Genomic DNA, 27,593 nt, shown 5'->3' on the forward strand with positions numbered 1-27,593 from the left:
GCGGGCTTCTCATTGCGGTGGCTTCTCTTGTTGTGGAGCACGGGCTCTAGCCACGCGGGCTTCAGTAGTTGTGACACACAGGCTTAGTTGCTCCGTGGCATGAGGGATCTTCCCCCACCAGGGCTTGAACCTGTGTCCCCTGCATTGGCAGGTGGATTCTTAACCACTGTGCCACCAGGGAAGTCCAATAGTTACTGCTTTTTAAAACCCCTATTTTATAAAAACCAGGACTTAGAGAGGTTAAACAACTTGCCCAACTTCTGTTAAGTGGAAATCTTAGTTTTGAATCCAGACAGTTGGGTATTTCTCAAGGAGAATCACAAACTCCCAATCGGTAGGTTCCAAAATTGCCTTGTCTCCCCTAATCAGAGGGTGCTGATAGGGGCATTGTAGCTGGAGCACTGATTCACCCCTCAGTTCACATCTCCTCAGGAAGCTGCTCCAGTTACTGATAAAGCCTTCCACAAGCAGTGTTGCAATGAAGATAAGTATAATGGCATTCTCCTGAAGGGAATTAAGGCAATTCTGATAGTAGGGAAGGGCAGCCGGGCTGAACTAGCTTTGAAGTCTGCAAACTCCGCCTGTGATTCAGTCTATACGTCAAGTTCTCAAGAACTTTTCCAGTCCTGTTGACTCTATGGCCTAAAAGAGTGGGACCTGCCCGTGAGAAAGATGGAACAGAGTGGTTGCTACCATCTCCTCGCTTCACTCCTCTCCTCTCCACCTCTGCAAGCCTTTCCAAGGAAACCATTGTCCATATCACCTGAGAGTAGAGGGAAATAGGGTCCAACCTGGGTCAGACAGGGGCGAAGAGAGGAGGGGCCATGTCTGAGACATGCACTAAGGACAGCACAGATAAACAGGAAGCCAGCAAAGAGAGTCTTTGGAGGTAAAGCCCCCTCTCTCTTTTTCCTTTTCTCCATCCTCTGTCTTCCTCCTCTCCAGCCTGATCAAAATCTGTCCTCAGGAAAAGATCTGAGATTGGCTGCTTCCCTGGGAACCAGAGTCAGGAAGTAACCATGTAGCTTCTGTGCTCTGTAAAGGGCTTTGAAGAATTGGTGAGCAAATGAGGGAGGTAGACTTTGTCTGATTCAGGATTATTTCCCCAGTGCCTAGATCATTGCCTGGCTCTTTAGTTGTTGACTAAATGAATATTGGAGGCCAGGGAGTCCTTCTCAAGACCCTAAAATTGAACACCTATTGGCCCCAGGCTGTGGACCTGTGGGCCACAGGTGTTACAGCTTCTGAGCAAACGAACTTCTGATGCTGAGAGATAGGCAGCAGAATGTGTGAAGCGAACACTAAATACTGTATCACTACATGTACCCAGGGTGCCCTTCAGCTCCTAGCAGAGATTTATAAGCCTCACCCCTGCCTCTAATCCCTGCTTCCAAAATAGTAGAATGCTGGCTCTACCATTGGAGGACATGCCCCCAACTTTCTGGGCACAGAGCAAGGGGTCTGCATTAAGCCTTCCCTACTGCTAATGTGCTGAATTGTGTCCCTCCCCCCCACCCCCCGCCAAATTCATATGTTGAACCCCTAAACCTTAATGTGACTATATTTATAGTAAGGAAGTAATTAAGGTTTAATGAGGTCATAAGGGCAGGGCCCTAATCCAATAGGATTAGCGTTCTTAAAAGAGACACCAGAGTGGTCACTCTCTCTCCACCATGTGAGGACAAAGCAAAATGGTGGCCATCTGCAAGTCAGGAATGGAGTCCTCGCCAGAAAATAAATTGGCCAGAACAAATAAATTCTGTTGTTTAGCGACCCAGTCTATGGTATTTTGTTATGACAACCTGAGCAGAACAAGACACCTGCTTCCTCTATAATGCTTCAAGATTTATGCTCAGAGAGGTTCCAATGAGCAGAACATACCTTCTAGGCCCACTCTTACCCAAGCCAAATTTCTTCCTGTTATACATCTTTTATTCCACATAAATGGACACAACACTGCTTTTTCTCACACTCCATTTCTCCTTCGCCACATCTTAAATATTAAGTCACAAATGAGGCAGATTCTGCAGGACAAGAATGCTTTGAAGATCCAGGTATACTATGAAGCCCTGGTGGTACAGAGAGTCTTCTCTCTTAGTCTGTCTTGGTCTCAGGGTCTCAGCATCAAGGAGGTGGGCTGGGCTTAAGATGTCTCCATTAATTCTGGAGCTATACTTCCTGGTTTCAAACCCAGGCTCTGCTACTTACTGGCAATGAGGCACAGAGCATGTTTGAAATAAGGATGTTAACAGTACCTATCTAAAAGGGGTTTTGTGAGGATTAAATCTAAAAAAAAGAAAAGAAAAGATGTCTCCATTAAAATGATCATGTTACTTTGGGGTAGGAGGATAATATTTTTAACACCCTTCAACAACTTAGTAGGTCAGCTGGCTCCTTCTGAAGGGAACTGGATAAAGAGATATATTTAATTGGAGGAAAGAAGGTTCAAGAGCCCTGGGAGGGAAAGCTTAGGAACCAGAGCTGGTGTCTACAGGAATGTGAAGCTAAAATCAGCAAACCAGGTTTGCTTACTTGATAGTTTTCCCCCTATTTCCCAGAAGACAGAAAACTACAATAAAGCACTTGATGTTGGCAAAGCATAATCCTCAGCAAAGGTTAATAAACAATTATAAAGCATTTAAGATAAGACCTTAAATGATTAACTGATTATCTTGGAAATTAAAGAACACGGCCCCAGGGTATGGGACCTGATTAGAAAGTTATACATATATATGTGAGGGGGGGCCAGGGTAGGAAGAGGGTAGCAGGAGGGCACTCTATTAGAACAGGCTGAAGGGGAAGGGGAGGAGTATGTAAGTCGGCCAGAGACAGGAGGTGGGAGAACTCTGTTGACTGACAACTGTACCTATATCACTGCCATGTCTTGGGGTAGCCATAATCCTGGACATTAATCACAAAGACTACTGCCCTTTCCAAACTGATACACAACCAACTGCTTAGGAGGGGAGCTAAAAAGAGACCATTGGAAACATAAGGGTTTTTCTATGAAATTGTTAAGAAGTGTTATCAGACTTATTTTCTGCATATTTTCCAATCCCAACCTTCTGCCTCATTAAAATGTTGGGCCTTTGCAACCCTGGAAATGTCTTAGGGTGAGTCACCAGCTGTTCTGTAGAATTTCAAGATACTCTGTTGTCGGGAGGAACCAAGATGGCAGAGTAGAAGGACGTGCTCTCACTCCCTCTTGTGAGAACACCAGAATCACAACTATCTGCTGGACAATCATCGACAGGAAGACACTGGTACTCACCAAAAAAGATACCCCACATCCAAAGACAAAGGAGAAGCCACAATGAGACAGCAGGAGGGGCGCAATCACAGTAAAATCAAATCCCATAACTGCCGCGTGGGTGACTCACACACTGGAGAACACTTATACCACAGAAGTCCACCCACTGGAGTGAAGGTTCTGAGCCCCACGTCAGGCTTCCCAGCCTGGGGGTCTGGCAACTGGAGGAGGAATTCCTAGAGAATCAGACTTTGAAGGCTAGTGGGATTTGATTGCAGGACTTCGACAGGACTGGGGGAAACAGAGACTCCACTCTTGGAGGGCACACACAAAGTAATGTGCGCATCAGGACCCAGGGGAAGGAGCAGTGACCCCAGGGGAGACTGAACCAGACCTACCTGCTAGTGTTGGAAGGTCTCTTGCAGAGGCGGGGGGTGGCTGTGGCTCACCGTGGGGACAAGGACACTGGCAGCAGAAGTTCTGGGAAGTACTCCTTGGCGTGAGCCCTCCCAGAGTCTGTCATTAGCCCCACCAAAGAGCCCAGGTAGGCTTCAGTGTTGGGTTGCCTCAAGCCAAAAAACCAACAGGGAAGGAACCCAGCCCCACCCATCAACGGTCAAGCGGATTAAAGTTTTACTGAGCTCTGCCCACCAGAGCAACAGTCAGCTCTACCCACCACCAGTCCCTCCCATCAGGAAACTTCCACAAGCCTCTTAGATAGCCGCATCCACCAGAGGGCAGAGAGCAGAAGCAAGAAGAACTACATTCCTGCAGCCTGTGGAAAAAAAAAACCACATTCACAGAAAGATAGACAAGATGAAAAGGCAGAGGGCTATGTACCAGATGAAGGAACAAGATAAAACCCCAGAAAAACAACTAAATGAAGTGAAGATAGGCAACCTTCCAGAAAAAGAATTCAGAATAATGAAGTGAAGATAATCCAGGACCTCGGAAAAAGAATGGAGGCAAAGATTGAGAAGATGCAAGAAATGTTTAACAAAGACCTAGAAATATTAAAGAACAAACAAACAGAGATGAACAATACAATAACTGAAATGAAAACTACACTAGAAGGAATCAATAGCAGAATAACTGAGGCAGGAGAACGGATAAGTGACCTGGAAGACAGAATGGTGGAATTCACTGCTGCAGAACAGAATAAAGAAAAAAGAATGAAAAGAAATGAAGACAGCCTTAGACACCTCTGGGACAACATTAAACGCAACAACATTTGCATTATAGGGGTCCCAGAAGGAGAAGAGAGAGAGAAAGGACCCGAGAAAATATTTGAAGAGATTATAGTCGAAAACTTCCCTAACATGGGAAAGGAAATAGCCACCCAAGTCCAGGAAGCGCAGAGAGTCCCATACAGGATAAACCCAAGGAGAAACATGCCGAGACACATAGTAATCAAATGGCAAAAACTAAAGACAAAGAAAAATTATTGAAAGCAGCAAGGGAAAAACAACAAATAACATACAAGGGAACGCCCATAAGGTTAACAGCTGATTTCTCAGCAGAAACTCTACAAGCCAGAAGGAAGTGGCAGGATATACTTAAAGTGATGAAAGGGAAGAACCTACAACCAAGATTCCTCTACTGAGCAAGGATCTCATTCAGGTTCGATGGAGAAATCAAAAGCTTTACAGAGAAGCAAAAGCTAAGAGAATTGAGCACCACCAAACTAGCTCTACAACAAATGCTAAAGGAACTTCTCTAAGTGGGAAACACGAGAAGAGAAGGACCTACAAAAGCAAACCCCAAACAATTAAGAAAATGGTCAGAGGAACATATATATCAATAATTACCTTAAACGTGAATGGATTAAATGCTCCAACCAAAAGACACAGGCGTGCTGAATGGATACAAAAACAAGACCCATATATATGCTGTCTACAAGAGACCCACTTCAGACCTAGGGACACACACAGACTGAAAGTGAGGGGATAGAAAAAGATATTCCATGCAAATGGAAATCAAAACAAAGCTGGAGTAGCAATACTCGTATCAGATAAAACAGACTTTAAAATAAAGAATGTTACAAGACACAAGGAAGGACACTACACAATGATCAAGGGATCAATCCAAGAAGAAGATATAACAATTATAAATACATATGCACCCAACATAGGAGCACCTCAATACATAAGGCAATTGTTAACAGCTATAAGAGTGGAAATCAACAGTAACATAATAATAGTGGGGGATTTAACACCTCACTTACACCAATAGACACATCATCCAAGATGAAAATAAATGAGGAAACAGAAGCTTTAAATGACACAATAGACCAGATAGATTTAATTGATATTTATAGGACATTCCATCCAAAAACAGCAGATTACACTTTCTTCTCAAGTGCACACGGAACATTCTCCAGGATAGATCACATTTTGGGTCACAAATCAAGCCTCAGTAAATTTAAGAAAACTGAAATCATATCAAGCATCTTTTCTGACCACAACGCTATGAGATTAGAAATGAATTACAGGGAAAAAAACATACAAAACACAAGCACATGGAGGCTAAACAATACGTTACTAAATAACCAAGAGATCACTGAAGAAATCAAAGACAAAATCAAAAAATACCTAGACACAAATGACAATGAAAACATGACGATCCAAAAACTATGGGATGCAGCAAAAGCAGTTCTAAGAGGGAAGTTTATAGCTATACAAGTCTACCTCAAGAAACAAGAAAAACCTCAAATAAACAATCTAACCTTACACCTAAAGGAACTAGAGAAAGAAGAACAAACAAAACCCAAAGTTAGCAGAAGGAAAGAAATCATAAAGATCAGAGTAGAAATAAATGAAATAGAAACAAAGAAAACAATAGCAAAGATCAATAAAACTAAAAGCTGGTTCTTTGAGAAGATGAACAAAATTGATAAACCATTAGCCAGACTCATCAAGAAAAAGAGGGAGAGGACTCAAATCAATAAAATTAGAAATAAAGAAGGAGAAGTTAAAACAGACACAGCAGAAATACAAAGCATCCTAAGAGACTACTACAAGCAACTCTATTCCAATGAAATGGACAACCTGGAAGAAATGGACAAATTCTTAGAAAGGTATAGCCTTCTAAGACTGAACCAGGAAGAAATAGAAAATATGAACAGACCAATCACAAGTAATGAAATTCAAACTGTGATTAAAAATCTTCCAACAAACAAAAGTCCAGAACCAGATGGCTTCACAGGTGAATTCCATCAAACATTTAGAGAAGACTTAACACCCATCCTTCTCAAACTCTTCCAAAAAATTGCGGAGGAAGGAACACTCCCAAACTCATTCTATGAGGCCACCATCACCCTGATACCAAAACCAGACAAAGATACTACAAAAAAAGAAAATTACAGACCAATATCACTGATGAATATAGATGCAAAAATCCTCAACAAAATACTAGCAAACAGAATCCAACAACACATTAAAAGGACCATACACCATGATCAAGTGGGATTTATCCCAGGGATGCAAGGATTCTTCAATATATGCAAATCAATCAATGTGATACACCATATTAACAAACTAAAGAATAAAAACCATATGATCATCTCAATAGATGCAGAAAAAGCTTTTGACAAAATTCAACACCCATTTATGATAAAAACTCTCCAGAAAGTGGGCACAGAGGGAACCTACCTCAACATAATAAAGGCCATATACGACAAACCCACAGCAAACATCATTCTCAATGGTGAAAAACTGAAAGCATTTCCTCTAAAATCAGGAACAAGACAAGGATGTCCACTCTCACCACTATTATTCAACATAGTTTTGGAAGTCCTAGCCACGGCAATCAGAGAAGAAAAAGAAATAAAAGGAATACAAATTGGAAAAGAAGAAGTAAAACTGTCACTGTTTGCAGATGACATGATACTATACATAGAGAATCCTAAAAATGCCACCAGAAAACTACTAGAGCTAATCAATGAATTTGGTAAAGTTGCAGGATACAAAATTAATGCACAGAAATCTCTTGCATTCCTATACACTAATGATGAAAAATCTGAAAGAAATTAATGAAACACTCCCATTTACCACTGCAACAAAAAGAATAAAATACCTAGGAATAAACCTACCTAGGGAGACAAAAGACCTGTATGCAGAAAACTATAAGATACTGATGAAAGAAATTAAAGATGATACCAACAGATGGAGAGATATACCATGTTCTTGGATTGGAAGAATCAGTATTGTGAAAATTACTATACTACCCAAAGCAATCTACAGATTCAATGCAATCCCTATCAAATTACCAATGGCATTTTTTATGGAACTAGAACAAAAAATCTCAAAATTTGTATGGAGACACAAAAGACCCCGAATAGCCAAAGCAGTCTTGAGGGAAAAAAAACGGAGCTGGAGGAATCAGACTCCCTGACTTCAGACTATACTACAAAGCTGCAGTTATCAAGACAATATGGTACTGGCACAAAAATAGAAACACAGATCAATGGAACAGTATAGAAAGCCCAGAGATAAACCCACGTACCTATGGTCAACTAATCTATGACAAAGGAGGCAAGGATATACAATGGAGAAAAGACAGTCTCTTCAATAAGTGGTGCTGGGAAAACTCGACAGCTACATGTAAAAGAATGAAATTAGAACACTCCCTAACACCATACGCAAAAATAAACTCAAAATGGATTCGAGACCTAAACGTAAGACTGGACACTGTAAAACTCTTAGAGGAAAACATAGGAAGAACACTCTTTGCCATAAATCATAGCAAGATCTTTTTTGATCCACCTCCTAGAGTAATGGAAATAAAAACAAAAATAAACAAATGGGACCTAATGAAACTTCAAAGCTTTTGCACAGCATAGGAAACCATAAGCAAGATGAAAAGACAACCCTCAGAATGGGAGAAAATATTTGCAAACGAATCAACGGACAAAGGATTAATCTCCAAAATATATAAACAGCTCATTCAGCTCAATATTAAAGAAACAAACACCCCAATCCAAAAATGGGCAGAAGATCTAAATAGACATTTCTCCAAAGAAGACATACAGACGGCCACGAAGCACATGAAAAGATGCTCAACATCACTAATTATTAGAGAAATGCAAATCAAAACTACAATGAGGAATCACCTCACACCAGTTAGAATGGGCATCATCAGAAAATCTACAAACAACAAATGCTGGAGAGGGTGTGGAGAAAAGGGAACCCTCTTGCACTGTTGGTGGGAATGTAAGTTGATACAGCCACTATGGAGAACAATATGGAGGTTCCTTAAAAAACTAAAAATAGAATTACCATATGACCCAGCAATCCCACTACTGGGCATATACCCAGAGAAAACCGTAATTCAAAGTGACACATGCACCCGAATGTTCATTGCAGCACTATTTACAATAGCCAGGTCATGGAAGCAACCTAAATGCCCATCAACAGACGAATGGATAAAGAAGTGTGGTACATATATACAATGGAATATTACTCAGCCATAAAAAGGAACGAAATTGAGTCATTTGTTGAGACGTGGATGGATCTAGAGACTGTCATACAGAGTGAAGTAAGTCAGAAAGAGACAAACAAATATCGTATATTAACGCATGTATGTGGAACCTAGAAAAATGGTACAGATGAGCCAGTTTGCAGGGCAGAAGTTGAGACACAGATGTAGAGAACAGACATATGGACACCAAGGGGGGAAAAACTGCGGTGGGGTGGGGATGGTGGTGTGCTGAATTGGGCGATTGGGATTGACTTGTATACACTGATGTGTATAAAATTGATGACTAATAAGAACCTGCAGTATAAACAAACAAACAAACAAAACAACTAATACTAAACTTTCATTGGGTTATTTGTATGGAAATATGTTAATATAAATGTTTCAGACATTACATGAAATTTCTAAAAATCTTATATGTTCTGGTATAATGTTATAAGTCATAATCCTAGTTATTACTTTAAAATGTATATCTCAGAAATAACTAATTTTCCTGTCAACTGCATTATTATGAACTTTCATCACATCTTTAACCGTGGTCATTTTTAAGTCTTCTTTCATTTAAAGACAGTTCTGGGTGTACTCTGATGCTTTTGCAAATATGTTCCTATAAAAGGGTTTCATCTTCAAGAAATTCATGAAAAAGACTCTGACAAGTACAGGTTTCTGGTAACTGACTGTACTGCTGAAATGAATGAATAAGCATTTTCAGAACTCTAATGAAAAACTGATGAACTCATAAAAGTGCTAACAAAATATCAAGATAATAAAAATTAATTACATGGGACTGAGTGAACTGATGAGGATGAGTATAATTTTTGTGACTTTCTGTTTGAATTTAAAAAAAAAATCACACAAGGACTCAGAGGCAAAGAATATACAAATCAATTTTCACTGCAAAGTAAAGGAGCTGTTACAGTGGAGGATTACTGGACTGAATGTCAATATTATGACATAGTATGAGTGTGTTTCATGTTAGGTAATTGCAATCATTGTTGCTTTTGTTGTGGTCATCCATGTACAATGCTTGGTGTCAGTCTATTTATCTCTTGTAAAAATAAAATACAGTGTGTGTGTGTGAAAAAAAAAAAAGTGATGTTAAAAAAAAAAAAAAAAAAAAGATAGTCTGTTGTCTAGTGGCTGAGTATTCATTGCCTTGCTGGTTTCCAGGAAAGCAGGCCCCTAAATCACTCAGCACAGACCCAACAATTTTTTTTTTAGGGCCCATTAAAAATTGCTGGGGTTTCCGCTGCCAAAATAGCCATTCATATATATCTGAATAACTTATGAATACAATTTATATATAAATAAAGCATTCCAACAATTTTCTTTTCAAGAGTCATGAAATCTGTACTACGGCCTTCTGAGACCCAAGCAAATTAAAGATGATAGGATTGTTAGGGAACCATTGGCTGAAACTGCCCACCCTGGCCAGGCACAACAATACCAGATTTGCTTAAGTCTCCCACCTCAGGACGCTTCAAAAGAACACACAACCCGTGAAGGATCCAAAAGCAACCCAGGGAAAAGCCACGAGGGGTCAAGAAGGGGAGGAGACACCAGTCCATAATACGTCTCGCCAACCTCCCAGAAACCCTCACGATGAAAACCATCGTGACTGAGAGATGCGCGCACCACCAGGAAGGGCCCTGACTGGACCAAATGAAGGCACAAGCAAGATGATTGGCCAGAAACGACCTGGAAAGCTAACCCCACCACCATAAAACCTGAGACTGCAAGCCACAAGGCAGAGCAGTTCTCCTGGGTTCCCTTACCCTGCTGCTCTCCACTTGAGTGCTCCTTTTCAATAAAATCTTTTGCTTTGTCAGTACATGTGTCTCCTCGGACAATTCATTTCCGAGTGTTGGACAAGAGCCCACTCTTGGGCCCTTGAAGGGGTCCCATCCAGTGACAGGATGACACTAGCAATATATACAAGGACAGAGATTTGTAAAATTCAGTGGTAAGAAGGAAAACAATTTTATTCTGGACAACCTTTTAGTTAAATCATTGAGGTGAAGAACGAATATAAAGAACCTTCTTCTCTGGACCAGCCTTTGTTAAAGAATCAGAAACCCCTACTCCTTTTGGGGCATGTGGTTGTGAGCTGTTGAAGCAACCTGTTAAAGGTAGAGCCAGCTTCAGTTTCCTGAGATTAAACCAGGCTGAAACTAGGTTTACAGACAGCACAAAAGTCAGGTGCAGGGCCTCTTGTCTCTGTTGTGGAGCTATGCCTTGGGGAATTATGCCTTGGGTCAGTTATTACCTGTCTCCTATAACTACTTTGTTTAGGGTAATATTATTTATAGAACCTTGATTAGATAAAGATTAAGAGAATTATAAAATATTTAGGTATTCATCCAGCCCAACTCGTTCATTTTACAGATGGGGAAACTGAGGAAGACAGTCTCTTCAAGGCTATTAGGACTTATACTAACACTCTCCTCAAAGTTTTTCCAGTGTCTGCCAAGTTCTAAAGCCACTTTCACATTCTGGGTTTTTGTTATGGCAGCGCCCCACCTCTGGTAACAAAATCTGTATTCATTATCGATCACAGTGTAACAATTACCCGAAAATTTAGCAGCTTAAAATGACAGGGCTTCCCTGGTGGCGCAGTGGTTGAGAATCTGCCTGTTAATGCAGGGGACACAGGTTTGAGCCCTGGTCTGGGAAGATCCCACATGCCGCGGAGCACCTAGGCCAATGAGCCACAACTACTGAGCCTGAGCGTCTGGAGCCTGTGCTCCGCAACAAGAGAGGCCACGATAGTGAGAGGCCTGCGCACCGCGATGAAGAGTGGCCCCCGCTCGCCGCAACTAGAGAAAGCCCTCACAGAAACGAAGACCCAACACAGCCAAAAAATAAATAAATTTAAAAAAAAATGATAAACATTGGTTATCTCACAGTTTCTTAACTCAGGAATTTGGAAATGACTTAGATGAGTGGTTTGGTTCAGGGTTTCTCAAGAAATTGCAGTCAAGATGTCAGCCAGGGCTGCAGTCATCTGAAGGTCTGGCTGAGGCTGGAGGATCTGCTTTCAAGGTGGCTCACTCACATGGCTATTGGCCAAAAATCTCATTTCTTTGATGCCTGTTGTGGCAGAAGGCCTCAGTTCCTCACCTCATGGGTCTCTCCATGGGACTGCTTGAGTGTCCTCTTGACATGGCGGCTGGCTTCCTTCAGAGCTAGTGATCTGAGAGAGAGCAAAAAGGAAGCGACATGCACTTTATGACCTCATCTAGGAAGTGAAACACCATCACTTCTACTTCATTCTATTCGTTTGAAGGAGTCACTAAGTCCAGCCCTCAGTCCAGGGAGGGAAATAAAGCTCTACCTCTGGAAGAGAGGAGTATCAAAGAATTTGTGAACATATTTTAAAACCACCACAAGTTCTCTCAGAGCATTTGATCTAAAGAGAATTAAGTGGAAAAGGAGTTCTTAGTAGCTTTGATGATATGGTAAGAAAGGAATTCATCTAGACTCAGTCTGAGGCTACTGAACCAAAGAGTAGTCATGACACAGAAGTAGTTTGACTCTGAAATTTACGAGGAAGTTGGGAAAAGTAAGGGTCAAGTCAGTTTGTTGCAACCTGTGCATGTGTCTCTCCCTCTTAAAGTTACATTTGAATTTGCATATCCACATCTCAATACTAACAATATAGTATATATACATAAGGGTAACACGGATACATCTATTTTCATACTATTTGACTACTGTGATTCTAGAAAATATTCCACCCTTGATATTAGACCTTCTCTCAAGCTTCACATTCATTCCCTTCATCCAACATGTCCATCCCCTCTACCTCTGAGCTCAAGAGGAAACATCTACGGGTGTGATGTGAGGGAAAAGCCTCTCCCCCTAGATTAGTCCCCAAGCCCCAACCTCAACCACCAGACCAGGGGGCTGAAATCCTCTTCTATCTCTCCTTTGAATTAAGACTTTTGTCAATAATTACCCATTTACACCTCACCTTTCTAAAAGGAAGATGCGATTATGTCCCTCTTCTGCTTAAAACTGGAGACTTAAATGGTCCCACAATGCTTATAAGAGAGCCTCTGTGCATAGAACTATATCCAGTCTCCTGGGATAAACCATAACGGAAAAGAATATTTTTTAAAAAGCATGTCTCTGTGTGTGTAACTGAGTCACTCTGCTGGACAGCAGAGACTGCCATAACGTTGTAAATCAACTATGCTTCAATTAAAAAAAAAAAAAAGCCTCTGTGAATTCCTGACATTCTATCATAGCTGCACTATTTTGGAGAACAAGCCTATAACTTTCAAGGGATCCCCAAAGCAATAAGTTATCACAAAATGTCACGATCCACCAGCCTCCAGGATAAAGTCCTGTCTCAATAAGGGGCAAGAGATTCATCAATTTGGCTCCACCCTTGCTCTCTATTAAGAAAAAAAAAATGTTGCCTGCCGTTCCAGTTCTACAAGGATCAGGCCATCAGCCACTGCAGTTGCCCACAGACAGTGTGCCCTTAGGGGAATTCAGGATGAAGAAACAAAGGAAACATTCTATGCTTTGGGTACAATGGCCTTTAGATAGTTAAGATGCATATCTAAGAAAAATTTTCAAATGAATTCAGATGCTTGCATTTTCCCAGACACAGAAAAGCACTAAAATCGCTAACTTGAGATACCTGTTTGTTGTAATTAGCAGTAATCTTTTGATGCTTGACTACGTTTTCCCAGCAAAAAAGCTTATATATATCCTGGCTCCTCCCTTACCTCTTTGGAGCAGTTCCTCAGAGCTATCTGAAAGGCTGTTTCCTGGGCTATAGTCCTCAGTAAGGTCCTCAGATAAAACTTAACTCACAACTTACATTGTGTGTTTTTCTCTCAGTCCACATCTCCATCCACTCTCCCCTCCATATCTTACGTCACAGCTTTATCTTTCCCTATGCTGTTTGTTCACACTTCCTGGCCTTTGTTTCTGCCTTTCTCTCTGCCTAGAATACCCTTTCACCTTCTCTGCCAGGAAAACTACTCTGCATGCCTTGGAACCCAGCTCAAATGTCATATCCTGGAGGAATGAATGATTTAAGTTCCAATATACTTTGTATGTATATAGCTGTAATTACTTCTTCACTCATCTGATTAACCCTGCACTGACATGATCTCTGAGTAAGAATATTTTATTCGAATTTGTAACATGATCTCTGAGTTAGAATGTTTTATTCGAATTTGTATCTCCAAGGCCTAGCACAGATCATACTAGGGACTACTATTTGTTAGGTGGGTGGATAGGGGTTAGCCTGGACCATTGCCTGACAGAACAGGGACCCTTCTCCCTCTGAGCATTTCTCTGCAGACCCACTACAAACTGAGGACCATCTCTTCTCAGTCTGATGCTTTGCTCTCTGGGCTCTGTAGTGAGCTTTGTACTTTTAGATTTCACTGACCAGTAAAATTTCAAAAGTAATTTTGGAGACCAAAATAGGATTGCCAATTTTTTTTTTTTTTTTTTTTAGAAATTCACGTTCTTTTATTTATTTATTTATTTATTTTTATGACTGTGTTGAGTCTTCGTTTCTGTGCGAGGGCTTTCGCTAGTTGCGGCAAGTGGGGACCACTCTTCATCGCGGTGCGCAGGCCTCTCACCATCGCGGCCTCTCTTGTTGCGGAGCACAGGCTCCAGACACGCAGGCTCAGTAATTGTGGCTCACGGGCCCAGTTGCTCCGTGGCATGTGGGATCTTCCCAGACCAGGACTCGAACCCGTGTCCCCTGCATTGGCAGGCAGATTCTCAACCACTGCGCCACCAGGGAAGCCCGCCGATTTTTAATTTTTCCAAATTTAAAGACTTTAAAAAAATTATCACCTACTTTTTAAAAAGTCACTGTAACACCTCAAAAGTAGGAAGACCATAACTTAGCCTAGACAACAGTTCTTTGAATTAAACAGGTTTAGCCTTTTGAAAAGCCTACCACATCAACCTTATTTTTTCTCATTCCATGATGAAAAATTCATCCCTGTTTATGAGCTCTAGAATAATGTTTGGAGACCACTGATTTTGACCTTTGCTTCTGAGACGTGGCTCCTGCAATCTTCTTGACTCAAGAATGAGTTTTAGGCCTCATGACAGGAATAGTCCTGTAGGATCTTCCCATGGCTTTTTTTTTTGTGGGTGTAGACAGAAGTACCTGGAAACAAGAGACCAACTAATGTATATTGAGCACCTCTATGCTAGTCACTTGGCACGTATATGAGGTGCACATCTCAGTTGACAAACTCAAGAATGCAAAAAAAATGCAATTTTACTTCTTTGCTTACCAAATTTATTAACTATCCAAGTATGTTCAACCTAGTGACAGAAATACAATGTTAATTCAGGGTCCCCTCCTCCCTTTCTTTCCCTAGGGGTTGCATCTCTGATCCAGGGGACTGATTTAGGGCGTCAACGGGGCTGGATTAAACCTCCCAAGGTCTTAAGCACTGAAAAAATTATGTTGCCTCATATGTAACTGGAAGTTTTTTAAATAATTATTTTATAGTTTATTTTTTCCCAACAAAGTTCTGGTGGTTTTTATTCATCCTGAAATTGATCACTTCACTGCTTTTTATTCTTTCAAAAAATTTTCTTACTTTCTGGGTGGATGTTTTGTTTTCCTTGTGTCCTTGGCAAGTTCTTGACCTACCTATAGGGTCATCTGGTCCTGCTCACTGGCCCTCAGCATCCACCTGCTTGTACTGGATTATATTGCAGGTCCACGCAGGTCACCACGGAGTCCTCCTCACGCTGTCCACACAAGACTGCCTCACATCTGAAGGCTCTTTATGACACATGTGGGCCACTCTGGGTTAGAGTTTATCTTTTTAGTGTAAAACTTCCATCCCTATTAAAAGGCAACACTTACTATTATCAGTCATCTTACTTTGTACAGACAAAGGAGCTGAGGGGGTACATGGGTGGATAATAGGCAGGGAACAGGAGGACACTATATCACATTATTTTCCATTGGCACACATTCTTTTGTTTATTTTTTATTTAACATTCCTTTCTGATTCCTGCACTAGACTATAGGTCTATGAGAACAACCCATCTGTCTTATTCATTACTATAACCCCAGAACCTAGAACAGTGCCTAGCACATAGTAGGCTGTTAGTAAATACTGTTGATCAAATGAACGAGAATGGATGAGATAAGGACAACACAAAGAGGTAGAAGGGGATCAGAATGAGGGTGCCGGAAGTGCTGAAAATAAACTTCAATTATTTTACAATTCTGGAAGTTTATGTTAGCTCTTCCTTGGAGAGTTTCCTTCCATTGCATCAAGAGATGTCTCTTCTACAGCATTCCTTGTGTTGTTTTCTGACTGTTGCCTGTGGACTAGCATTTTCTTTCAGCTGGAAAATAAACTATTTTGGGCAAGAAGGATCATATACAGCTTTGCAGCTCCCCATGAGGTACAGCACTTTAAGAGCTAAAATATGCTAGTTTACTGAATGAATGAATGACTGGAACTTGAGTCCTAAATATCCAGAGAATCCCTGAGGAATGGGCTCAGTGTTATAGGGGCTAAATCCAAAGTGGTATCTTCTAGGCTAAGTTTTATCCAGCCTCAGCATTCTACATCCACTTCCTGGGGTGCAGTACCTCCTAGTGGAAGTCCAGGGCTGCTTCCTCCTTCCTAGATGCTCCCAAACATGGGCCCTCGGTGACTCCCTCCCAGAACTCCATCTTCTCCTCCTCAAAACCTCAATGGGACTTCCCTGGTGGCGCAGTGGTTAAGAATCCGCCCGCCAGTTCAGGGGACACGGGTTCGAGCCCTGGTCTGGGAAGATCTCACATGTTGCGGAGCAACTAAGCCCATGCGCCACAACTACTGAGCCTGCGCTCTAGAGCCTGTGAGTCACAACTACTGAAGCCTGCACGCCTAGAGCCCGTGCTCCGCAACAAGAGAAGCCACCGCAATGAGAAGCCCATGCACTGCAACGAAGAGTAGCCCCCGCTCACTGCAACTAGAGGAAGCCCGCGTGCAGCAACGAAGACCCAACGCAGCCAAAAATAAAAAAAAAATTTAAAAAAAAAAAAACCCTCAATGTCACCCTCATCAATGAAGCCCAGTAGACGATGAGGCCCAGCAGACTCAGGCAGGTCCTTTCTAGTAACCCCAAGTACTCACAAGGTAAATAATGAAGGGCTGCATCAGAGCCAGGTCGTCCTCTAGAGCAGACCAGCACCTCAAACTTTAAGGTGCAAATGAATAATCTGGAGAGAATCTTGTTAAAATGAAGGTTCTGAGGCAGTAGTTCTGGGTTATGGACCAAGATTCTGAATCTGAACTAGCTTCCGGGTGACACCAAAGGATGCTGGTCCAGTCTGTACTGCACCCCTGTGGTGACTGGCAGTTACAGCAGTAGCAGCTCCCAGATGTACCAAGTCTGACCAGCAAGCCATGGGGTTGATCATTTACGTAAACACTCTGAAGCTTATGAAGTACATTTCTCCCCTTCAAGGTTTGTCCCTTGAAGGTTTGCCTGCCTCTTTCCTGGTGCTGAGACCCTAGAGAAAAGCTCCGACCTCCAGCTGGAAGGGGTACGGGAAAGGACACATTCCCAGAAACTGCAAAACGCGGTTTAAATCAAGAGGTCAAGGGGAGGGAACTGACTGACTGCTCAGAGGGTGTCCCAGAGCAGCCAGAGTCTCTAGCTCTCAGCTTTGCCAGCCTGGAAACTCCATTTTGTCAGTACACCCAGAGATAAGCAGACTCAAGGGAAATGAATCATACCAGCCAGACCCTTAAAAGTCTAAACCAAATGCCAACAGTAAGAAGAACAAACGCCAACTAATCAGAAACTTGTTCAGAGCAATACTTTCCCTGCAGGAATGTCTACGTGGGCTGGCAAATCATTATCAAAAATCTGTTTGGGGGCCTGAAATCAGAGCAAGGGGAATCGAGTGAGCGACCTCAGAAGAGGATATTATGACATTTTGATAGCTGGATGCACCCATCTCCATGGATAATTGCATACCTGCCAAGAAGGTCAGCAGTCAGAAGTTAGGAGAGCACCTTCCCCTTCTGTTACTCTTCCTGCAACTGGGAACTTTCTGTTCAGATTTCTTTAGTGCATTCCTGCCCTCAAATACACTTCAGTTGCCTTGGATGGATGTGAATGGCTAGAGTGGGTTACCTCCATTGATGTATGTTTGTAGTTTTCATTTTCTTGGTTGACTGTTTTTACTCAAAATACTCTCAGGAAGTGACTGCCCCAGAATTTCTCCCCAGATTCTGAGAGCAGCTCATTGCCCAGCACTGAAGCACCAGCAGGAGAGGAATGGGGGTTGGAGGGAGGGCCATCAGAGAAAAAGCTGGATCCTTTCCTTGCTTCCCACCCTGACATCTTATTCTAGGCTGCAGATTTAAAAAACCTTCAGTACAGTTATTTGGTAAGTGGTCAGAGGAACAGAAGTTGTCACATTTCTGTTGGCTGGTTCTTTTTTTGCTGGTGATGTTGATTTTCTATACGTATAACACTTAAATCAGTGTCCAAAGTCTGGCAAGTTCTCAGGCTCACCTTCCCTCATTCTATTCTCTCGTGGTCTGAGCTGTCCTGTTGTGTGGCTTTAAAGTCATCAAACTTACGGAAGTGGGAGTGGGGAGACCCGGAAAATTACAGCCCTCCACAGTTTCTTGCTTTTACAGGCTGTTCAGTAAGCCTTTGTTGACAGACTGTCAGTAAACGGAGCACAACCCCACTGCAATGTCCATCTCTCCCAGGAATGCTTCCTGACTTGCTCTGCCACCCCCAGGTTCCCTGGGAGAAGCTGGAGAGGCTCATTGCTCACTGAGTCCTATCTCATTCCTTCCTTGACAGTGACACAGCCGCTGCCAGCCACCTGAGAGCCAAATCCAAAACATATTTCCATTTTCGCCTAATGCCTAAATGACAGACCTAAATTTGTTGAGTCTGGATTTTTTAAGTGCTCATAAAACAAAGTAACAAATAAAATCTGCTTTAAACCTGAGGCAGATTAGGAAAAATCCTCAACGAGAATATCCCTCTCACCCAGGAGGCTGTGGAGATGGAGGCCACAAAGTCCTCTTTCGCACCCTCATAGTGGCTACGGGAACCAGCACCTCCAGAGCAGTCAGATTTTTCACTCGTCACACTGTATTGTCTACTCTGCACTCTTCTAACGCTTAATAAATGTTTGCACAGTATTCCTATAATCCCTGCACTCCAAAGTACTGAAGTTTTAGCGAGTGTGAGGGCTTTTTAGAAAACCCAATAGATGACTTCACCACTGACAGGGGCCAAATGAGGAAAGATAATGAGTACAACACGGAATAACCTCCCCCAAATTAAACAATCATATAGGAAGGAAGATGACGATTGGCTGATTCACTGAAGTCCCCGCGTTCACCCTTTACCGCGTTATACTTTCGGCCCTGACCTAACTTCAAGCAGCAGCTGGGGCCTAACCGCCGAAGAATGTGGCTTCCAGAATCTAAAAAGGTGCCCCTGCCGTGCCATTGTTCCCACAATGCCGTGACTCGGATTCGAACCGAGGTTGCTGCGGCCACAACGCAGAGTACTAACCACTATACGATCACGGCGAGCTACTGGGACGCCCCGAGGGGCGCGTCATTGAGTGTCGTCCTCGTCTAGGTGGCTGCCGCTCTCGCCTTCCCAAGCCGCTCACTGTCGACCAGGCCCCTCTGGCCCTGGCGCCCAGCCCCAAGTGGAGTAGGGGCGCCGTGGACTCCCGGCCGAAGTCTCTACTGGTCGTCCGCACGGCCCGTGAAAGAGAGGACATGAAATTCCTCTGCAAACTAAAGGACTCCTAGGAGGCCAGGCCTACGACCGGGACTCTCCCGCAGCCTGTACGAATGTGAGGCCCGGGGGCCGTCCGAATGGCGGTGCTGGGTCCCTCTCACACCCACCGTGTCCTGGCGCTCACGCTATCTGAATGGGCTCTTGCTAGGAATGGGGCCATCTCTTAAATCCCACAAGAAGTAAAATCAGTTCGGACCCAGCCGCACAACTTCCTTCGAGATGCGGAGTAAGGGAAACTCGCAGAATACCCGCACCTCGGTAATGAAGCGGTGGGATCTCGCGGGCGGCCGAGGGCGGACGGATATCTAGAAAGCAAGCGTGCAGTGCGCCTGCGTTCCCTCAGGGAGAGGCGAAGTTAGAGATGGGCGGAAACCAGCAGTGACACGGCAAAGGGGCGGGGCCTTAAACAGAGAAGAGCTTAGGCGAGAAAAAAAAACTCACGGGTCCCCAGTAGCTCGCCGTGATCGTATAGTGGTTAGTACTCTGCGTTGTGGCCGCAGCAACCTCGGTTCGAATCCGAGTCACGGCATTGTGAGAGCAGTGGCACGGCAAGGGGTCTCCTTCGTTTTTATCTGTAGTGTGTAATAACTTTCTTGAAAATGGATCCCAATCCCCTTGTGACAGTTGGAAACGATGCTTACGCCAGGTCTCGCTGAATTGAACTTCGGGAGCATATAGGCTTCCGCTTACCCTGGGCTACGCACGTTATCATGCCCAGCCCAGACAAAGCACAGAACTCTCATAAGGCCAATAAGTGTTATAATTGACATATGTACCGATGTCCATGGCAGCACTGAAAAGGGGCTCCCAATAATAGGAAGAGAACGCTTCGCAGAGGAGGTGACCGTTGAAGTAGCTCTTAAAGGCAGAAAGGGAATTTGTCAAGCAGCCAGGATTGTCTCGTGTGCTAAGGGCTCCAAAAGGAACAATCATAATTCCTCTTTGTAAATCTTCTCTCTTCCCCACCCCCACTACGCCCACAGGCCCTGGTCTGACAGGTAGCAGGCGCCTCTCAAGGACCTGTTGACTGAATGAAAGCAAGTAACTAGGGAATGGGAAACGACACTGAGGGAAGGCCACAGGATGAGCTGGAAAAGGTAGACAAATTTCCCGCAGTCTCGGGGGTGGTGATGAGAGGTGGAGGAGGGAGAGGATTCTATTCGTGTTTAGCAAGATCCCTCTGGCGGCTCTGAAGGGGGCCAGTAATTAGAGCAGACGACACTGAAGAGACCGGTGGTCTCTCTGGATTCACTCGTTAGAACCAGGGGTATGTTCTCATTTTAGCAAAAAGCCACTGCCTACTGTGGACTCGGCCTGGTTCTAGGCGCCATGGAGACGAGAGCACTGATGTACAAGAAGGAAAATCAGACCCAGTCCCTGCTGCGCCCAGCGACGCAACAGAGGAGGGCACCGGGTCCGGCGGGAGCCCTGCGGACGGACGAGTCAGGGCCGTAGCGGGGATAAGAGAAACAAGGAAGCGGGTGCTGGAGGGGAGGGGAACGGCAGGGTGTGTTCATTGAGTCCCTTCTAAGTGGACAGCCCAGTTCTGCGGGCATCCACATTATCCATAGAGGCTGCCGTTAGATCACTCCTGGGGGAATCAACAGGGAGAAGCCCTGAGGAGCGCCCCCCGGCAGGTTTGGGGTCGCTGGAAGGGTCTCGGGGCAGAGGAGATGGGCGTCCTCCAAGGAATGAGAGTTACACAGCTTGTGAACACTCAGCTCTGGCCAGTCCCGTCTCTGGATGCCCAAGTGGTACCCCCTAAACTCTTACATGGAACCCACCCTTTCCCACTGCCTCATCCCCACCTCCCGTGGCTAATGGGCCAAAACAGGAGAAAACCAGACCAACTAGCAAGAGAGCAATGCGCCTGCGCATTCTCAGACCCGGCCTTAAGCCGGAACCCGCCCCATAGGTGGACCCTTTGGTGACGTGCAGAATGGGAAGGCCTTTAACTGTTGAAGAAGACAATCAGAAAGGGCCGCTGACAGGTCCCCGGTAGCTCGCCGTGATCGTATAGTGGTTAGTACTCTGCGTTGTGGCCGCAGCAACCTCGGTTCGAATCCGAGTCACGGCATTGTGGGAACAATGGCACGGCAAGGGGCTTGTCCTTTTTAATTCCTTTTTTTCCCCCCAACCCATAACACTCTGTATAAATCGTAACTCATTTTTTAAAAATGAAACGCTGCATCTCTCTACTCTGAAAACTGAAACACCTCGATGATCAGTTGTAACCCCTTACCTCCTGAAAAACATGGAAAATCAGTGTCTAAATAATTCTCCTACACCAACAAAACAGCGCCCCTGTGGCCTTGCTGTTTTTTTTCCTTTTCATACATTTATTTTAAAAAATGGTTTATTCATTATCAAATAGAGAATACATATGCACAAGCCCAGTGAAAAGTGTCTCCCTCTCATTGTTCACCCTATCTACCAATTATTGCCAGTTTCCAATATGTTTTTCTGTGGCAGTCTTTGTATAAATAAATATTTATATATGTATATATGTATGCAAATATATTCCCCCCTTGCTTCTTCCATAATACAGGTGACCTCTTCCCTTCCTCCTCCTCACCCCCAGAAGTCAGACCTGAAGTGTTAGATTTGCATTGGTAGGCAATCTCCCTTTACAGGAAAGAGTATACATACCCAGGGGAATCTCCACCTGATCCAGTCCTTTTTCTCCCCAGGCACTGGCTCCCAGCTAGGGAGGGTGGGACACTATTTGGGGTGATAAGATAAGGGAAAGGAATTCCTTACTGTGCTTGTAAAAAACTTTTGGGAGCCTGGGCTCTGCTGGGAATCAGCCCTATTTTTATTTCAGGTTGGAAAGTCAGGGAAGCCTCCTGGGTTTGGAGTTGGGAAGAGGGACTAGACTTGATAGTTCATTTGGAGACACTCCACTTCCATCTCTTATCTTATTGTCAGGATCCAGCTTAAATCACAAACCACTAAAGTTAGAAAATTCAAGTTCATTGAAGGCAGAACTGAATCCTACTATATTTGTGTTCCAAGAATACACCCTCTCCATAAATATTTGAAAAGAGATTGCTTGAGTCCATAAATGAGAGAAGTGGCCCGGTTTTCTTTATGGTTGCATCTTAAGTTGTATTCTTGCAACACAGAACCATGTTTGTTTTTTGTTTTGTTTTGTTTTTTCTTTTTTTATAAATTTATTTATTTATTTTTGGCTGCATTGGGTCTTTGTTGCTGCGCGTGGGCTTTCTCTAGTTGCGGCGAACGGGGGCTACTCTTCGTTGCAGTGGCTTCTCTTGTTGCGGAGCACGGGGTCTAGGCGTGTGGGCTTCAGTAGTTGTGGCTCGCAGGCTCAGTAGTTGCAGCTCACGGGCTTAGTTGCTCCGCGGCATGTGGGATCTTCCCGGACCGGGGCTCGAACCTGTGTGCCATGCATTGGCAGGCGGATTCTTAACCACTGCGCCACCAGGGAAGTCCCCCATGTTATTTTTATATCAGACAAATAGAAAACACGGCCCAAATGAAGCTCCATCTACATGCGGAATCTCTAAGAACAGAGTGCATATATGAGTATACTGGGATATGTTTGTCCTCTCAAGGTTGTGGACAGAGATGGACCCAAGGCAAGGCTGGAGAGCAAAGCCAAGGGCCAGACTTAGAAGACAAAACCAGAAGGAATGGGAGCTCAGGATGGGACTGGGCATTCAAAGTCAAGCAAATAGAAGGGAGGACACCCCACTTAGTACCCAGTAAGAAAAGTGAGCTCTAAGGTCTAGGTGTTGGAACATGCAAAAATTTAGGAGGTTAAGGGAGGAAGAGAGGATTTGCCTTGAGAGAAAGGAGAACAGTGTTATTTTACAGAAAGTTTGGGAGAAGACAGTTGCAAGCACAGAGGAGGTCAGCAGACTCAGGTGCTGCAAAGGAGAAAGAGGAATGAGACAAAATAACTGGGCTTAACATTTAGAAGTCGTTGTTGACTTTTAAAACTTTCTATGAGAGCAGATGGATAATGTGTATCAAGAGTAAGAAAAAAATGTACACTCCCTGCCCCAACAACTCCACTTTTGGGAATATTGTCAAAGGAAATAATCCTAAACTTGGAAAAGTTATCCGCGTAAAGATGTTTGTTACAGTTATTTAGAAGGGAGGAGAATGGAAATAGCCTAAATGCTCAACAAATAAAGTGATGAGCTAAACTGAGGTAGGCTCATTTGATGAGATATTAAATTGCCATTTTTAAAGTACAAAGTCAATTTTAAAATACCATTTCCAACTAAAAGGAGTAAGACTCCCTTAAAAAAATGACTGGTTACATTTTGCAGCAGGGTAAGTACAAGTTGAGTCTGGAACATCTTGTGTGAGAACGCAAGTAAGTGTTTAAAGATTGGTGAGACCAAGTCAAAAGAATGCAGAAGCCTCTTGAAAGGGCTCCTGCTGGCCCAATTTGGGACAGTTTTGAGCATCAAACAGAATGATGATGGTAATGGATTATATCACATTGAATTTTTAAAAAAAGAGTTTTTGAGACCATGGGGATGGGGGGGCGGGGGGGGAGGAGGAGGGGGAGGGAGGAGGAGGAGGAGAAGCTCTTCTTTACAGAAATGAATGTCAGATAACAAATGCAGGGACTTCCCTGGTGGCTCCATGGTTAAGAATCCGCCTGCCAATGTAGGGAACACGGGTTCAAGCCCTGGTCCAAGAAGATCCCACATGCTGCAGAGCAACTAAGCCTGTGCACCACAACTACTGAGCCTGTGCTCTAGAGCCCATGAGCCACAACTACTGAGCCCGTGTGCCACAACTACTGAAGCCTGTGCGCCTAGAGCCCATGCTCCGCAACAAGAGAAGCCACCGCAATGAGAAGCCTGTGCACCGCAAGGAAGAGTAGCCCCCACTCCCCACAACTAGATAAAACCCGCGCGCAGCAACAAAGACCCAACACAGCCAAAAATAAATAAATAAATAAATAAAATTAAAAAAAAAAATACAGAATGACAATTAGAGTCATCATTTTGCAATCCCCAGTGTAATAACAAATGTAAGCATACATCATCAATGGAAGCTAAAACTACTGGGTAAAACATGTTGGGAGCTAATAGTCTTAGGTTATCACACCACAACTTACTTTGTGAAATTGTGAAATGGAGAGATATGATGGACTCCAACTTAACCAAGTGATCAAGCCTAGCGTCACCAATGAAGGACAAATGTACACTATTGGCTGGCCTGCCAGTGTAACACACTAGAAAGTCCACAATATCCCTCATGTAATGGTCTTTTTAAAAATGTCTAACCTGAATCTAAGCATGAGGAAACTATGGAAAAATCCAAAATGTGCAACATTCTACATGACAACTGCCCTGGACATTTCAGAATGATCAACGTCATGAAAAACAAACTAGCAAGAAAAAAATGGGGAACAGTTCAAGATTTAAAGAGATTAAAGAAGCAAACGAGTGCAACAGGGAAACCTTGATAAATCCTGAATCAGGACAAAAAACAAACAAACAAAAAAAACCCCAACCATATATATATATATATGACATTTGGGGGGGAAATGGAAAAAAATTAATATAGACTGTATAATAGACAATACTATTATGGTAATGGTCTTAATGGCCCCATGCAAGAATTCTTTATTCCTAGGGAATGGCTGCTGAAGTATTTAGAGCTGAAGTATCATGATACCTGAAACTTGCATCAAATGGTTCAGGAAAAAAAAGGGTGGGGGGATAGAACAAATGTGGCAAAGTGTTAAAAAGTAGTGAATCTAGGTGAAGGCTATACAGATATCCACTGTACTTTCTTTGAATTTTTCTGTAGGTTTGAATTATTTTGAAAAAAAATTGGAAGAAAATAAAGCTTACATAATAAAAATGGGGAAAATATGCAATGTTAAGTGGAAAAAATAAGGACATAAAATTGTGTATACCACAATTATAGCTATATAAAAATACGAACAAGAGAAATGATCTTTATTCATTTCAACAGTTGTTAAGCTCCTGCCACATGACAGGCTCTGCACTAAGTGATGGGAACACCCGGCTCCCCTTCGGAATCCTGAGTCTATGGTACAATGCTTAACATGCTTAACTTCAAGACTTTGGATCTGGCAAACTCCACCCAGGTCTTAGAGGAGGCTTGCCGAGAGGGCCTCACCTCTGTATCCTTGGTTCCTAGCAAGCTGCCTGGTCCCATGAGGTGCTCAACAATGCCTGATTCCAGGAGCACACACTCTGGTGGGGGAGGAAAGTGCATTAACAGATAGTTTAAAACAAGAGTAAGTTCATGGTGCGCATAAGGTATTACAGCATTTTAATTATCATTTAAACTCTACCCTTATGATATCCTCCCCCCTCCTCATGTGACTTTACCTCCTACTCTTCCTCACTATGAACCCACCACTTCTTTATGGTAGGCTGGTTCCCACCTTAATCCCTTCACTCAACTCATGCTGACCTCCTGGCTTGGAATGATCTTTCACTCCTTTGCTTCATCTGTCCAAATCCTACCCAGCTCAGGTCTACCCCCTCCATGAAGCCTATTATCTTTTGTGTAGACTTGATTGATTCCATTCCTCTGAGCTGTCAGCAGCTTAACTCCATATTTCTTAAACATATGTGGCTTCATTTGACATCTACCATGGTAAGCACTTTACAGTTTTCAAATCCTGTTCCATCATTTCCATCATTTCATATCCATCATTTCCCCTAATCCTCACACAACAGTCATCATGCCCTTTGCAGATATAAGGAAAGTGAGAATCAGTGGCATTGAGTATCTTGCCACTGATCCTCAGAGATCTGGCTAGAGCCCACAATTATTGTTGTCAGACACCTGGTGATTGAGGAGACCCTCCAATATGGATCAACTGGACAATTCTTCTAGAATTTATTATCTCCATGTCCAGCTTTGCTTTGTTAGTCAATTTTTTAAGCTGCACATTTTTACGATGTGCACGTTATTTTCTCTATTATAGCTCATGAAACCAGACACAATATCAGCTATTTCAGTATCTCCTACAGTCCTGCTACTCAAAGTGTGGTGGGAGGGCCAGCTGTATCTGTATCACCTGGAAGCCTGTTGGAACTACACCGGGACCCCATCCCAGCTAGACCTACAGAATCAGAAACTTCAATTTAACAAATTCCCCAGGAGATTCATGTGCATATCGCAGTTTGGAAAGCACTGTCCTATAACACCAACCAGAATATGCACAAAGCAGAAACTCAACAAATATTTTGATTTTTTTTTTTTTAAATGACATATGCTTTTTTTTTTAAAGGAATTCATTTTTATTATTTATTTATTTATTTATTTATGGCTGTCTTGGGTCTTGGTTTCTGTGCGAGGGCTTTCTCTAGTTGCGGCGAGCGGGGGCCACTCTTCATCGCGGTGCGCGGGCCTCTCACTATCGTGGCCTCTCTTGTTGCGGAGCACAGGCTCCAGACGCGCAGGCTCAGTAGCTGTGGCTCACGGGCCCAGTTGCTCCGCGGCATGTGGGATCTTCCCGGACCAGGGCTCGAACCCGTGTCCCCTGCATTGGCAGGCAGATTCTCTACCACTGCGCCACGAGGGAAGCCCTCAACAAATATTTTGAGACCTGGGGCCCTGGGAATCCTAGGGTATTCTCAGTTTTGCCATCACATCTTACTCTACTCCAGCTTTGAGCCCCCTTCCCTGTGGGGCCTCACGTGGCTCTTTGCTCCCTCACAAGACAGATATGAGCCTAAGAGTGAGGGAGACACTGAGGTAGTGCTCAGAGGGATGTTGGTGAGGTGAAGCTGCTACCTTTCCATCAGAGTCAAAAGCAAATGTTGGCGTTGGCCTCAGGGCTACAAGATTCCTGGGGAGAAATTGGTTTTATTTCTAAGACAAAAATGCTTGAGCATCCGAGCCTCTGGAGGATAAGGGGTTTATGATAGACAGCACTGGAACTGTTTCTAGACTTGATTTATTGACTTGTCTGTTTCTATTGTCACTAAGCTGATTGGCAACGAAACCTGGGACTTGAAGGGATTTCTGTGTATATGCGTGAGCTGCCATCAGGGCCGGGTGGGAAGCGTTTGTGCAAGGGCTGTTTGCCTGTGAGGAGGGC

At 43.5% G+C, this 27,593-nt stretch overlaps 1 protein-coding gene and 3 non-coding genes across 5 annotated transcripts in view; 2 read left to right on the top strand and 2 right to left on the bottom strand.

Annotated features, from left to right (window-relative positions):
• SLC28A2 (solute carrier family 28 member 2) overlaps positions 1-19,794 on the bottom strand; it is an 82,028-nt gene extending 62,234 nt beyond the window's left edge. For both annotated transcript variants that reach the window (XR_005018594.1, XM_036841688.1), the window contains exons 1-2: positions 19,627-19,794; positions 11,846-11,918 (exon numbers count right to left, since the gene is read on the bottom strand). Coding sequence is in view for 1 of the 2 variants with exons in the window: in XM_036841688.1 (XP_036697583.1) it covers positions 11,846-11,918; positions 19,627-19,679 (126 nt within the window). In the remaining variant the exon portion in view is untranslated. The remainder of the gene's footprint in view (positions 1-11,845; positions 11,919-19,626) is intronic.
• Positions 19,228-19,299, bottom strand: TRNAH-GUG. Its single transcript has one exon. It is a non-coding gene; the product is annotated as a tRNA-His (tRNA).
• Positions 19,795-19,976: 182 nt separating the features above from the next.
• Positions 19,977-20,048, top strand: TRNAH-GUG. Its single transcript has one exon. It is a non-coding gene; the product is annotated as a tRNA-His (tRNA).
• A 1,476-nt stretch (positions 20,049-21,524) lies between these two features.
• TRNAH-GUG lies at positions 21,525-21,596 on the top strand. The gene has a single exon. It is a non-coding gene; the product is annotated as a tRNA-His (tRNA).
• The last annotated feature ends 5,997 nt before the right edge of the window (positions 21,597-27,593 follow it).

Source organism: Balaenoptera musculus, chromosome 2 (assembly GCF_009873245.2).
Source record: "Balaenoptera musculus isolate JJ_BM4_2016_0621 chromosome 2, mBalMus1.pri.v3, whole genome shotgun sequence".
In the NCBI taxonomy this organism is placed as follows: Eukaryota; Metazoa; Chordata; class Mammalia; order Artiodactyla; family Balaenopteridae; genus Balaenoptera; species Balaenoptera musculus.